At 39.9% G+C, this 14,806-nt stretch overlaps 1 protein-coding gene across 1 annotated transcript in view; it reads left to right on the plus strand.

Moving 5' to 3' along the window:
• PLEKHG7 (pleckstrin homology domain containing, family G (with RhoGef domain) member 7) overlaps nucleotides 1-11,574 on the plus strand; it is a 38,626-nt gene extending 27,052 nt beyond the window's left edge. The window contains exons 9-12 of the mRNA XM_006870726.1: nucleotides 1,951-2,030; nucleotides 4,510-4,663; nucleotides 10,026-10,123; nucleotides 11,467-11,574. Coding sequence (XP_006870788.1) covers nucleotides 1,951-2,030; nucleotides 4,510-4,663; nucleotides 10,026-10,123; nucleotides 11,467-11,574 — 440 coding nt within the window. The remainder of the gene's footprint in view (nucleotides 1-1,950; nucleotides 2,031-4,509; nucleotides 4,664-10,025; nucleotides 10,124-11,466) is intronic.
• The last annotated feature ends 3,232 nt before the right edge of the window (nucleotides 11,575-14,806 follow it).

Raw genomic sequence — 14,806 nt, forward strand, 5'->3', positions numbered from 1 at the left:
TCATGTACCTCATGAGAAAGGATGGAGGTCAGTGGAAAGACAGGCAGGAGGACATTGCAGATGAAGAGGACAGCAGAAGGAAAGACTTGAAGGCAGAAGCCACCTAAAGGGGAGGGGCTACAGCAGAGTCATTCTAATGTGAGCCGGAAGGTGAGCCCTGGAGGCTAACAGGTCAGCCTTTTCTTGCCTATATAACCCTGGGCCAGTTATGGCCACTGTCCCCCTTTATTACTTAGAAGTACAAATACTGGAAGAGTATCTAGAACATTAAAGTGCTCAATAAATAAATAAAGAGTATGACAATCAGGGAAGTCTAACTGAAATAGCATTTGCATTCATGCACTTAGTTATGCACCAATCTTTATCGGGCACATACTGTGGATTCTATGAAGAAAAACATGGCGTTAGGATTGGAGGAAGGCTCATTAACAACCTGCGATAGGCAGATGATTCAACTTTGTTGCTGAAAGTGAAGAGGACTTAAAATACTGATGAAGATCAGAGACCACAGCCTTCAATGTGGGTTGAACCTCAACATAAAAAAAACAAAAATCCTTACAAGTGCACTAATAAATAATATCATGATAAATGGAGAGAAGATTGAAGTTGTCCAAGACTTCATTTTGCTCAGATTAACCATCAACACTCATGGAAGCAGCAGTCAAGAAATCAAACAACATATTGCATTAGCCAAACCTGCTGCACAAGACCTCTTTAAAGTGTTGAAGAAAAAGCAAACATGTCAGTTTAAGGGCTAAGGTGTGCCTGACCCAAGCCATGGTATTTTCAGTAATCTCCTATGAATGCGAAAAATGGACAGTGAATAAGGAAGACCGTAGAAGAATTGATGCATTTGAGTTATGGTGTTGGAGGAGAATATTAAAATTACCATGGACTGCCAAAAGAACCAATAGATCTGTATTGAAAGAAGTGCAGCCAGAATGCTCCCTGGAAGCCAGGATGGTCAGACTTCATCTCTCATACTTCAGACATTTTGTCAGGAGGGACCAATCCTTGGATAAATGGTAAAATGGAGGGTCAGAGACAAAAAGGAAGACCCCCAATGAGATGGATTGGCACAGTGGCAGCAGCAATGGGCTCAGTGTAACAACGGTTGTGAGACTGACACAGGACTGGGCAGTGTTTGGTTCTGTTGTACGTAGAGTGACTATGAGTTGGTACTGACTCGATGGCACATAACAACAACAACAACTGTGGTTGAAGTTTTGTTGGATGTGAGGCTATCTTTGGTAGGTTGAGATCTGAGGGGAACTGTTGGTAAATCATTTTTTACTCAATACACATTCAATGAGAATCTAATATATGTTAGGTAAAATCAGTTGCCATTCAATTCCTACTCATGGCAACTCCATGTGTGCCAGAGGAGAATTGTGCTTCACTGGGTTTTCAGTGACTGGTTTTTCAGAATTAGATCACCAAGCCTTTGTTGCACCTGTTATAACCCTTTTATAACCCGAACACTACCTGCAGTATGAAATGATAAACTGCCTTTTGTCTTGTAATGTGCGCCTTTGCCAGTTACCAATCAGATGTGTCCAGAAGGAAAAACAATGTGAGTTAGTTGATGGATTTTTTCCTTCTTCTTGTTGTTGTTAGATACCATTGAGTTGGTGTTGACTCATAGGGACCCTATGCACAACAGAGCAAAACACTGACAGATCCTGGCTTAGATTTCTCCTTGGTTTAGTCAAAACCATTACCAGTGCTATCCGAGTTATACTGGATTCTTCCAAGTTGGAAGCTTGTGCTCAAGTCTTTATTTTAGGAAGCAATCAGTGTACCCTGAACTCATCTGTCTCACCCAGAACCAGAGGTCTCTGAAAACCTGGACCCTAACACAATTCGGCTTTTTTTCTAAGGGGTTCTTTGACTAAACACAAAATCTGCTATGTACTATTTCAGCACCTATTTTACTTTTTCTTTCCTCAGAAAGCACAAGAGTCCTAGATGTTTATCTGTTTCTATTTGATGATTTCCTCTTAGTTACAAAAACTAAGCGCAACAAAAAGGTAATTTCTAAATATTTTAATAAGTATTATTAAAAATAGAAAAGATAATTATGCATCAAATTCAACTTTCCCTCTAAAAACTAGAGACATCAGAATAAAACAAAGACTTTTTAAAATTCTATATCTATAAACAGAAAAAACATTTAAAGGAAAAATTACATTTCTCAAGGAAGTTTAAAGAAGTGTGCATTTTTAGAAAGACTTAGTCGGTAATATTTACAAGGCAAATACCAAAAGCCACATGACTTTCTTTCTGACTGACCTAAGCAAAGCCAAACTCTAACCAAATCTGCTGTCATTGAGTTGATTCTAACTCATCGTGACCCAATTCAGAACAAAAAGAACTGTTCTTTGGGGTTTCTGAGACTGGAGATCTTCCTCTCGCAGAGTGATTGGTGGGTTTGAACCACCAACCTTGCAGTTAGCAGTCCAGTGTTTAACTCACAGCACCACCAGTTCTCCTGGCCTAAGAAACCCACCCACTGCCATCGAATTGATTGCAACTCCTAGTGACCCTATATAGGGTTTCCGAGACTATTTATTTTTATGAGAGTCAAAAGCTTCAGCTGTGGGTTTGAACTACCAGTGTTGCAGCGAGCAGTTCAGTGCTTATCCTATAGTGCCATCAGAGTTCCTTGGCCTAAGCAAAAGAACTGAAAATATCTTAGTCCTTATTGGGTTTTTTCCTCTCCCAATTTGGTCACCACAACTTAGACTGAGAGGCAAAGTGTCTATTACCAAACTGTCTATTGCCATGTGCCAGCAGGTAGTATGCACCATTCATTCCAATTAGAAAGCTCATCTCATTCCTGAGAAGTGACGATTTGGGAGCTGGGGCTGGGATGGAGACTTGAGTTTTCAGCATCCAGCTATACTGTAGAAGACAATCACGGTGTGCGGTTGGCATCACAGAATGAGTCAGCTGAGGGCTTTACATGCTATCAAATTGGCCCCCAATTCATTGCAACCTCATGCACAATGGAATAAATGCTGCCCACACCTGTGCCATCTCCTTCATTGGTGGCATATTAGACTGTTGTGATGCATAGAGTTTTCACTGGCTGATTTTTAGAACTATATTGCCACGCCTTTCTTCCTACTCTGTCTTAGTCTGAAAGTCCTACTGAAACCTATTCAGCATCATAGCAGCACACAAGCTTCCACTGGCTGATGGCGGCTGCACAGTTGACATACTGGCCAGGAATTAAACCAGAGTCTTCTGTATGGAAGGCGAGGATCTCCTATTGAATCATCACCCACTGTCTTCTCCCCACACCAGCTTAGAACTAGAACCACAACATCTCTTCAGAGAATAGGAATTTTTCATATTAATTATTGGCTATCATTATTATCTTTGTTGTTGTTATTATTACCACCCATTAAGTCACTGGTCATGATTTTCTATCTGCTCTCCTGTTTCACCATCTGTTCTCTCATTGGTGTGTACTGGTGGAGTGGAGTCAGGAAGGAAGGAGGGGAAGCAGCAGGTCTCAGGTTTCAGAGATACTTAATGGAGTCCTCCTGGTATGGCACTGTAGGATAAGCACTGGACTGCTAACTGCAAGGGTGGCAGTTCCAGCCTACTAGCCACTCCCTGGAAGTTGCTATGAATAGATTAGACTCCATGTTAAGATCAGGAGACTGGACATTTCTTCTTTTAATAGAATAGGCTTCTAAGTGGCATTTTGGTTAGCTGAACTAAATAATTCAAGGATCTCTAAGCAGTAAAACAGATATCCATTAATCAATCTATGAATAGCTGATATTCAGCTAGGGAGGAAGTGGGAGAAAATTAAGAGTCATTGTTTCAAATTTTCTATGGCCTCCTTTTTTCAGCTACCCAGACTAGCATGACTGAACAAGCCAAACTCTGAAAAATGTCTACTCCCATCGAAAATCTTGACAGTATAGCCTACCTTCACCTCAAATAATGACACAAATTAGAGAATGAGAGTTAATGACAGGTCATATAGAGCATACAATACAGTACTATTTTGGTTTCAGGCTTCACAACTTGACTCCACAACTTGCTTTTTACTATTTGATGTTCAATATAAATCATAATCTTTTACAGCCTTTTCAAAGAAATCAGCATCGTATATATTCAAAACAATCTTAGTAATATTCTAGATCATGGAATCTATTTAGAGATCAGGATTAGATTCCATGCAGACTTGGCCAAAATTCTCATTCATGTAACTCAATACTCTCGAGTCATTAAGATACTATGAATGAAGCTCTTTTCATAGATGTGAAAATGAATGAAAAGTTCTCCAAACTATGGACTTCATTAATGTAATTAAACGTGGAGATGGGAAATATTTTGCTTTAAATCACCGTGTTTGAAGAAAATGTTTTTCAAGATCCCAAAAGAAGACTAAGCAGGATTTCATATGATTGTCTCTGTCATCTGTCACTTTAGATATGTGCACTGAGATGTACTGTCTCCTGACTACATTGTTTTCCTCTTCCATTTCAGAAACTTGGAGGGTCAGACCCTGGCTTAATGTGTCCTTCACTTACTCCTGAACTACAAACAGTAATAAAAGAGGGTGGTTCCTGTACAGTACTCGATCAGCCTATCCCACTAGATAGACTGGTAGTCAAAAATATCGATCCTCTCCATGTGTCAGGTATGTGTGTGCTTTCATCATTCCATTATGTTTATCATCACAGGGTTTTATATTGGCCTGTGATGATAAACATGACTCCAATTTGAATATTCATAAAAAACAATATATCTTGTGGTATTTTTCACTCACTTTGTGATGACTTAGCCTTGCCAGTTGCTAGTTATGTGATCTTAGGCCACATACTAAAATGTTGTAAGCCACAGAATCTTCTTGATTACTTAGTGAGAATAGTATCTGCTTCAGTGGGTAATTGTGAGAATTAATGAAAGAATGCTTGTAAAGTACTCAATTAACGACAGCTATCATTATCGCTACTATACTACCAGTATTGGAGCATTAGGAGTCATGGTGTGGCGCTGTAGGTTAAGCACTGGACTGTTAAGCTGGAGGTTGACAGTTCAAACCCACTAGCCTCTCCTCAGAAACTCTGTAGAGGGTCACTCCGAGTCAGAACTAATTCAACGGCACTTAACACCAACAATAACAACTAGTAGTATTGTTGCTACTAAGTAAAACAGGGCATGTGATGCAAATGTAAGCTATTTTGTCACACTTCCTCTGTAGAAATAGGGCAGAAGTAAATCTATAAATAGAAATATACTATATAGCACTGGAGATTCAAAGATGAATGATAAACCACCTTTGTCCTTGGGAGGGCTCTTCCAAGAGCAATCCGAGATCAGTAAATTCTCTGAGAGGCAGCCATGTGGCCCTGCTGCCTCTGAGACTGGCCAAGGCCAGGTGGGCAGAGGGATGGGATGCTGCTTTCTTACCCACAGGAGGAGCCATTAAGAGGGAGCACTGACCACTCTCCTCAGTTCCCAACCCAGTGGACAAGCCAAGAGCTTCACTAACATAAACCAAGCTTCCTGCTGTGGAGCGGATGCTGACAGAGGGCTGCTCCCTGGGGCTCCTTGATGGAAGCAGGTAGTTCCACCTTTCTCATGCAGAGAAGCTGGTAGGTGCAAACTGCTCACCTTTTCCTTAGCAGTCCAGTGCTTAGCCTGTCCCAGGTCTCCCTATGCAGTGTTTTTGTTATATATTGTGAATCAGTTCTGATTCACAGTGACCCTATATAGGGTTTTTGAGAGTGACTGATGGGATTGAACTGCTGACCTTGTAGTTAGCAGTCCAGTGCTTCTCCTACAGTGCCACACCAAGGCATAGTTGTTGTTAAGTGCCATAGAGTCTGTTCTGACAGATAGTGACCCTGTATAAGGTTCCCAAGGTGTGGCTGGTTGCTTTGAACCATTGACCTTGTTGTTAGCAGTCCACTTCTTATTCTACAGTCACCCCAAAACTCCATAGTAGGGCAACATCAAAGAGTGACTAAATGAGTATGAAAATGAATAATAATAGCAGCCATTTATATTGTTGCTGTTGTTGTTAAGTGCTGTCCAGTGGGTTCCTACCCATAGCAACCCTGTATGGGGTTTCTGAGGAGTAGCTGGTGAGCTTGAACCACCAACCTTGCAGTTCAAATGGCTGTGCAGTCTGGCACGTTAACCCACAGGGCCACACCAGGACTCCAACATTTATATAGTTTGCTACAAAACAAAGCTATAAATACATATATTAACTCATGAACTGATGAAGTTTCTCCTCAGGAGTACAAGGGTTCCACAGAGAAGAAGCCTTCTTCAAGAAAGACAACTGTCTGCCTTGCAGTGTTTTTTCTGTGTCTAGTAGGAATTTCCAAAGTGCTATTGGCATGCTTCCTGTGTTTAACTTTGTTGTTGTTAAGTGCCTTCGAGTCTGTTCCCCCTCATAGCAACCTTGTATAGGGTTTCTAAGGAGCAGCTGGTGAGCTTGAACTGCTGACCTCATAGTCCAGTGTGCCACACCTGGACTTGGTGGGAATGTTTGCATAAGTTAGAGTGTCAGGAGCAATCCTAGAGAGTAACATGAGGGAACAAATACCTTTGCTTGCTGAGTACACTGATCCTGTCCTTGCTCAACGCACAACAGAGCTGTGCAGATAGGCCAAGATTCAATACAGAGATCCAGAAACTTGTATGTGTGGTCCAGGAATCAGTACGTGGGGCCTGGAAGTCAGTAGGCAGAGTCTGAATCCATTCCGTTTCTTTTGAGTGTTCTTATAGAAAAATATCATAGTGGACGGGCTCTCGTGATACACATTTTTTCTTTCAATACAATGGGTGTAAAGATTCTGGCATAATAAATAAACTTGAGGGTAGGAAGATGTCCTAACCCCCATGAGGAATAGTTGAAGAATCTTGCATAGAGAAACACAGCCCTGTCATTTTTAAAAGCTAGACTTGAGAAGAATACGATTCGTTGAATGTAGGACTGATGATCTGCTCTGTAAACCTTCACTCAATTCACAATAAAAAAAGTAAAAAAAAAAGAAATCTGACATCATTAGATTACCTGGAGAAGTGCATATCCCTTTCCCTCGTTCATTTTTTGAATGAAAATAGTATTTTAAAAAATTATAGTCCCACTCCACATTAAGAAAAACAAAACAAAAAACTTTAGTTCCAATTTGTAACTGCTACCTCCTAGTTCCCATTCTGACTGTTCACATACAATGTATGAGTCAGAGATGGAATTTTGGAGTGATAAAGACCTACTTTCTAATTTTGGCCATGTCATCTGTGAGTTTTGAGACTTGGGCAAGTTAGACTAAATCTATTTCTCATTTGTAAAGTGGGGATTAGCAGATTTATAGAGCTGCTATGTGGATAAGTGCTGTGGGTTAATGCGCTGGACTGCAAAGCCGTTTGAACTGCAAGGTCGGTGGTTCAAGCTCACCAGTTGCTCTTCGGACACCCTGTATAGGGTCACTATGGGTCGGATCCGACTCAACAGCACTTAACAACATGCAGTTTAAATCATACAAAATGAAGACAAAAATACTCTAGTGCCAGTACATAAATATCAATGATCATATTCGAATGTCAGGAGGGAAAGCTATTCATGTCCATCTGAGGCTAAGTCAAAAATGACTGCTACAAAACACGAGCCATATTTATTAAACAGATAAAATCAAAAGGTAAAGCTATTATTTCTTGACAAATCCTGCATCTAGGTCTATATACTTCTGAAGGCAGTATTTCCATCTCTAACCCTTCCCTGAAAACTCAAGTTTTGGCATTCTGTTGTTAAGTGCCATGGTTCCAACCCTGTATAGGGTTTCCAAGGAGCGGCTGGTGCGTTTAAACCACGCACCTTGCAGTCAGCAGTTAATGCTTATCCTATAGTGCCCCACTGAACCCCTTTGATTTTCTTGAGGGACTCAAATCATGTTGAATTTGGGGAACAAAAAGAAGTCTGAAGGGGCAAGATCAGGACTGTAGGATGGATGGGAGTCTTCCCAACAAAATTCTTGTAGTATAGCCCTTGCTAGCCCCAAACAATGAATAGGTGCATTGTCATGGTGTGTAAAAGAAATCCTCAGTTTTCTTGGAACTTCTTCCGAACAAGCCCCAGTGACCATACCTTGTTCTTCGAGAAAATTTATCAAGGTTACTCCTTGATGTTGTTGATAAGTGACGTCTAGTTGGTTCCAACTCATAGTGACCCTGTAAAGGGTTTCCAAGCAGCAGCTAGTGAGTTTGACTGCCAATCTTGTGGTTAGTAATCCCGTGCTTCCCCTACAGCACTACACAACGACTCCAGGTTACCTCTTCTTGTTGTACAGTGCTGTGGAGTCAGTTCAAATTGACCTTGCAGTCCAGCGCCACACCAAAGCATACTCACCAAAACCTTCTGGGTTGACTTTTCCACCTTGAATTTCTCTGGCTCAGAAGCATCCCTTAAAGTCACTGTGTGGATTTGATTTTCTTTGAAAGGCACCCTCCCTAACAAGACTAACACAAGTGTAGCACTGAAAGGACTTATCTGCAGCCACCCATTGGCAGCAGACACACACTTAAACACACTTTGTTTGGTATAAACCTGTGCTTATATAAAAAAGCAACACTTTTTAACTTTCACTCATACTTTATTGCCTTACTATACACAGGCACAGCCATAGCAGACCTTTTTGCTAATACATCCCATGTACCCATATTTCTCTTTCTCTCTCTCTCTCTCACACACACATACACCCAGATGAGTTATGCTTTGAATAACAGAACTACAGTCACAATGGATTTAGAAAACCAGCCAAGAGCAGCCACCTGATCTTTAAAGTCTCCCTTGCTACAAGGAATTTATAAGGAGAAAAATCAGGCCATAAAAGATACACAGCCTTATCTTTTTTGCAGAGATCCACTTTAGTAAGCTCAGGTCCCCTAGCCCCAGAGAAACTAGACAGAATTTTGTGACCTTAATATGCTTTGTGTGTTGTAGTAGAATTTAGGTATTATGTAATTTAGAGTGTAAAGTAAAATCTGTGATAGTGAGCATTTTTGCAGTTAAGACAAGTCTTGCATTCACTTTGCTTCTGAAATGAGTCCTAACGTGCTTTGGATAAGTCTGGTTAAACTCACAGACTTAGACAAATCAAAATAATGATAAGAGACAGCATCCGTTTAATTACCAGCTAGCTGCTCGCCTCATCCTCACTGTAGTAGTTGATGTTACCAATCCTGTTTTGTTTCTAAACATACACCAACAGCAGAAAGACTATATAAGTTGCAGGATTGTATTCTCCATATTGTATTAATAATTCAAGCAGCTTTCATTTTACCAGCTGTATTTATTTTATTTTTTAAGGAATCTGCTCTCTATATATCACCTGTCATTTTTTTAAAAAGAGACCAGCTAGGGAATAACAGAGCACAGACATGCAGTCTGTTTCTTTTGAAACACAGAGAAGCCATGCCAACATGGTTTCTTTTTGTTTTGTTTTCCTCTTTCACATAATTTGGTGGATGCTGAATTTGACTGCATTTCTTTTTGGCTTTTCTTGGCCTGTTGTGAAACATGCAGGTGGGCTTGTATTTTCGCTACTTAATTTGTTTGTAAACCATTTATGTGATTACTTTTTCAATACAAACATAAAGCATTTAAAAAGGAGTGGTGGGTGACAAAAAAGGAGCATTACCTTATTTTACATATTTTTGTAATCTGTTTCCAACAGAAATCTCTACTTCGTATACTCAGCTTGTTCTATGAGAGGCCCATTTTCCATCACGTAACCTGTAATTGCATTTCATCAAACCCCAGAAACAGTTAGTGAAGAAAGGAAGGGTTTTCATGTTTAAGTGGGTCTATCTGAATGGAGTGCAGTCTTGGCCTAGGAATCAGAAGGCATTATGTTTTGCTCCAGTTGTTTTGTAATCTATGTAAACCTCCTGCACTCATTAAAAGAAAGAGAAAAACCAGGTTCTGAGAAGAAAACTGGATTTCATATGAAATGATTTGGCTTTTTGTCTTTGTTATCTTTTTCTAGGTTTTGGACTGAGAAATGCTTTTCTTATACAACATGAAAACAGATATCGACAGTGTATAGCAGCATTCTTATTACTAGCCCAAACAGAAAACATCAAAGTATGTATTCTAATTTTGGAGGTCTTTGATTCTTCAGAGAGTATGTAAAGCAAAATCTCACCCCAGTCCTCTAAGTGCATGTGAATAGCAAGTTTTGTGTCTCCCCTCTGCCTCTTTGGGCAGGCAGGAGGACATCTAGTCCATGTTGTGCTCAGAAAACACAGCAGCTGACAATATGCCCCTTTTGCGTAGTTGTCGTAGCCACCTCCTTTCCCACTGCTGCTGAAGTTCGTCCAAGTTGCCCTTGAGCTAAGCAGTTATCTGTGAGAGTGAGGAGCAGCTTTGGATTACATGATTCACTTTTAAGACACTCCAATCAAATTTTTAAACCTCAGTACGCAAATCAGGTGATATTAGTTTAACTGCAGGGTGACTGCAGTAGTGACCGTGCCTTTGAAAAGATGCCAGTTTTTACAGTTACCGAGTCTGAAGAGCTGCCTTTCTGACTCTGCTTGCTCTATCTTATTGTTGCAATTGAGTGCTGGCAAGTCGGTTCTGAATCATAGTGATCCTTATAGGGTGTCAGAGGAGCAGCTGGTGGGTTTGAACTGCCAACCTTGTGGCTAGTTGTCTAGTATTTATCCTATGGCTCTATACCAAGACTCACTCTTTCTCTCTCTCTCTTGTGGCTAGTTGTCTAGTATTTATCCTATGGCTCTATACCAAGACTCACTCACTCTCTCTCTTTTTATATATATATATATTGTTGTTAAGTGCTGTTGAGTCCGTTCTGGTTCATAGCGACCCTGTATAGGGTTTCTGAGGAACAGCTGGTGGGTTTGAACCACCAACATTATAGTTAGCAGTCCACTGCATATCCTACATCATAAGTTTACATTTTTTTTCCTTTGGTTATTTTTCATCAAAGTAACAATATGACAACAAAAAATGTATACTATTGCATTATTCTTAATGGCTCAACTTCCTGGGTCACCTTCTTCAAAGTCTGTTTTCCAAATTATGCCATTGGTTAAGAATTCTGTTTCCAAACAAAATGGAAATTCAAGAAATGAGTGGCTGGTGGGTTTGAACCGCTGCTCTTGCCATTAGCAGTCCAGTGCTTACCCTATGACACCACACAAGGACTCTATTTTTCTAATTAGTTCTCATTAACTATTATAGTTCCTTGATTGCTCGTGACTGTTTATCCAATGTACACACCATACTCATTTAACTATTCGGATTTTGACATGATTGATTTAAGAAAAAAATGGGAAATGTGTGCAAATATTTAATTAGTTTTCTGTTTTAAAGAGTATGTCTGTAAATATACTGGAAATTAATTCAAATCTCTCATATAAATATATATATATATATAAAATGTGATTTTTTTTTCCCCCCAGAAAACATGGATGGCACAAATATCAGCAGCAATCTCTTGCCTTATGAAGAGTCAGGAAACCAAGAAAATATCTCTATTCACATTGTCTACAGAATCCTCTGAAATTTAGGGATCTAAAGCAAATTTAGAGATTTCAAACAAGCTGTTACATACCCTTTTAGACATCAGGACTTAGAGAAGTTCTGCTGAAAGCTTTTGTAACATTTACTTAGTGATGAACCAGAAGGAAATGCGCATTGTAAAGGAGTTCTAGGATTTGAAAATTTGAGTTAGGAAAATCCTCAGAAGAGAGGAGTGATGACCATAACAAATTTGAGACCTAAGGCATTTCTTTACAAGTATGTATTGGTATGAAGACTAACATAACGTGTCAGTCTGGCATGCAAGCGGTATGAGTGATATGCAGTCCTCTGACCATCCGTGAAGGCTGCATGATCAGATAAACAGGCTGTCAGAAGGAAGACATACTGCTTGCTTCCAACATGAATTCTAACATTTTTCTTTGTGCTTATCTATAAAATAATGAAACCAATTTTCCTATATGACTTACTGCTTTATAGTCTTACCGCAGAGACAACGATGATTTCTTTGATTACAAAGTCTGATAGCTCTTTAAATATTGTGATTGTTGTGAGCTGTTGTCACAGATAAGAAAGACCCTTGTGATCTATTTTCAGAAGATCACCCGGCCCTTCTTGCTAGTGCCTTCTAGTCCTGAAGCTCTGCTGAAAGCCATTCAGAAACAGAACACCTAAATGTTTACTGACTGATGGTGGCTGCTAGGAATCAAAACCGAGGCTCATGTTGTTGTCACTGTTGCAAGTGCCACTGAGTTGGTTCTGACTCATAGCAACCCTGTATAGGGTTTCTAAGGAGCAGCTGGTGGGCTTGAACTGCTGACCTTGTGGTTTGCAGTCCAGTGCTGATCCTACAGTGCTACACCAGGAGCCCAAGCCTCACATGGAAGAGGAATTCTACCACTCAACCATGAATGTGGCCCCCACCTTTTACTCTACTGCTGTCCAGAGCCCTCGAGTCAATTCTGACTCATATTGACTCTGTATAGGGCTTCTGAGGAGCAGTTGGGGGGTTTGAACCACCGGCCTTGCCGTTAGCCATCCAGTGCTTACCCTACAGTGCCACACCAGGACTCCTTTTACTATGCTTTCATTAAGTGCTGCCGAGTCAGTTCTTATAACAGAGTTCATATCGACCCTGCATAGGCTTTCCAAGGAGCAGTTGGTGAGTTTGAACCACCAACCTTGTGGTTAGCAGTCCAGTGCTTCTCGTACAGCACCACACCAGGGCTGCCTTTTACTGTGGTGGTGGTGGTGGTGCTGGGCCGTCGAGTCACTTCTGACTCGTAGTGACCCAGTATAGGTTTTCTAAGGCAGTACATCTTTACAGAAGTAGAAAGTCTCATCTTTCTCCTACAGAGTAGCAAGTAGATTCAAAGTGCTGACCTTGTGATTAGCAGTCCAACTTGTAACCACTCCATATAAATAAGATCTATTCTGCTCCCACAGCTTGGTAGTGTAGTGAATTATGAGTTGGGCTGCAAACCACAAGGTCACCAGTTCAAATCTATCAGTTGTTCCACAGGAGAAAAATGAAGCTTTCTTCTCCTGTAGAGATCTACAGCTTCTGAAACCCTACACTGTTAGGTGCTGTGGAGTCAGTTCTGACTCACAGTGACCCTGTAATAGTGTTTCCAAGGAGTGGATGGTGAATTTGAACCATTGACCTTTCTGTTCAAACCGACCTTGGGATCCAGTGCTTATCTACAGTGCTCTCACTTGGAAGCAGAAAACCCCAAAACAGTAAATTCTACAATTTTACTTAAGGAATTTATTCTAGTTTGACCAGCTAACGTTTTTTACATGGGAGATTTTCAAGTAAGCTATCTTCCTCTTAAGCTCATTTTTGCATTAATGATGGTATTTGCCATAAAAATACTTTCTCATTTTGAATGTGTTTGTCTTAGTTGATTTTAATTTTACTTGGCAGGATTAGAAACATCATTATAATTTTTGTGGAGGAGGCCTGAGTAATACTATCAGGGAGGAACATATACTGTTAAATCTATTTCAGCAAATCGCTATTAGGGTCAAATCATATAAAAAGGAAGTCCACAACCTTTAATTACTGGCAGGGTACCTTCTGCAATTTCAAAGATGGAACTTTGGCTGCAAGACAAATGATAACTTAAGCTGGAGAAGGGGCTGAGAGGATGAAGTGGAGGGGAGGCACATGCACAGTGATGATGTAATAAGGCAAGCGCAGGTCTCACCATGCGAGCAAGGCAGTACTGGCAACGCACAAGGAAGGCCCCTGAGCGAGGGTCAAGCACTCTCAGATGGGACCACACAGCCGTAATCAGACCAACGGCAGACACTTATTAGGAATACGTGAAATGAAAAGGAAATTTTGTAATGCATTAACCATTGTTAATGGCTAAGAATAAATGAGGAAGAGGAGGCATAAGAAATACCTAGAGATGGGATGTGGATGAGATTGAACTGAAAGCAATTATATTAAGGATCAGATAATATAAATTTACTTAAAAGAGAATTTAAGAAGAAATTTCTGGCTATAAAAAAATGTGACTATTTTTGGAAAGAAATGAACAATCATCTATCAGAGAAATTTTTAGGCATAAACTGATCTAGAAGGAAGGGAATGGACTATGACTAGGTCATCTCTCAAGATTCCTTCAGTCCCATGAGTCCAGTAACCATGTATGTATCCAGGACTGAAGGAAAGCCTCATTAAATTAACATAATGAATATTTAACAGCTCATGAACAGACAATATTAGAAAGTGAAATTCTATCAGGCTCACAGAATAGCATATCCAATACATTATGTGTTGGAGGACAAACATTATTCTCTTCAGAAGGGAACACGACAGTAAAACGAAATACAAACAAACAAACAAACATAAAAACACAGCAGGAAACAGTGATGCATTGAGCCCTTAGAAAATTATTTTTAAACAAGCATCTGGATATTAAACTTAGACAGACAATGAGAGAAAGGATGAATATATTCTTTAATATTTTAGTGTTGTTAACTCTATACAATGAATGAATGAAAACAAAAGGAGTAGCTCCAGTAAAATGGCACTAATCACTTCTCTGGAAATGATGAACTTACAGCAATTACTAGTCTAACTGCACATGATGTAAAAACACAGCCACTTTCTATGTCCAAGTTCAAAGCTATCGTATTTTGTAAATAAATTAATGCAAAATGGGTAATATCTTGTTCTATTTTTAAAAATAGATTGAATAATGTATAATCACAGAATACACCTACTAGAAAATGTTTTTTAATATCATA

This window comes from Chrysochloris asiatica, unplaced genomic scaffold (genome assembly GCF_000296735.1).
Source record: "Chrysochloris asiatica unplaced genomic scaffold, ChrAsi1.0 scaffold00149, whole genome shotgun sequence".
Taxonomy (NCBI): Eukaryota; Metazoa; Chordata; class Mammalia; order Afrosoricida; family Chrysochloridae; genus Chrysochloris; species Chrysochloris asiatica.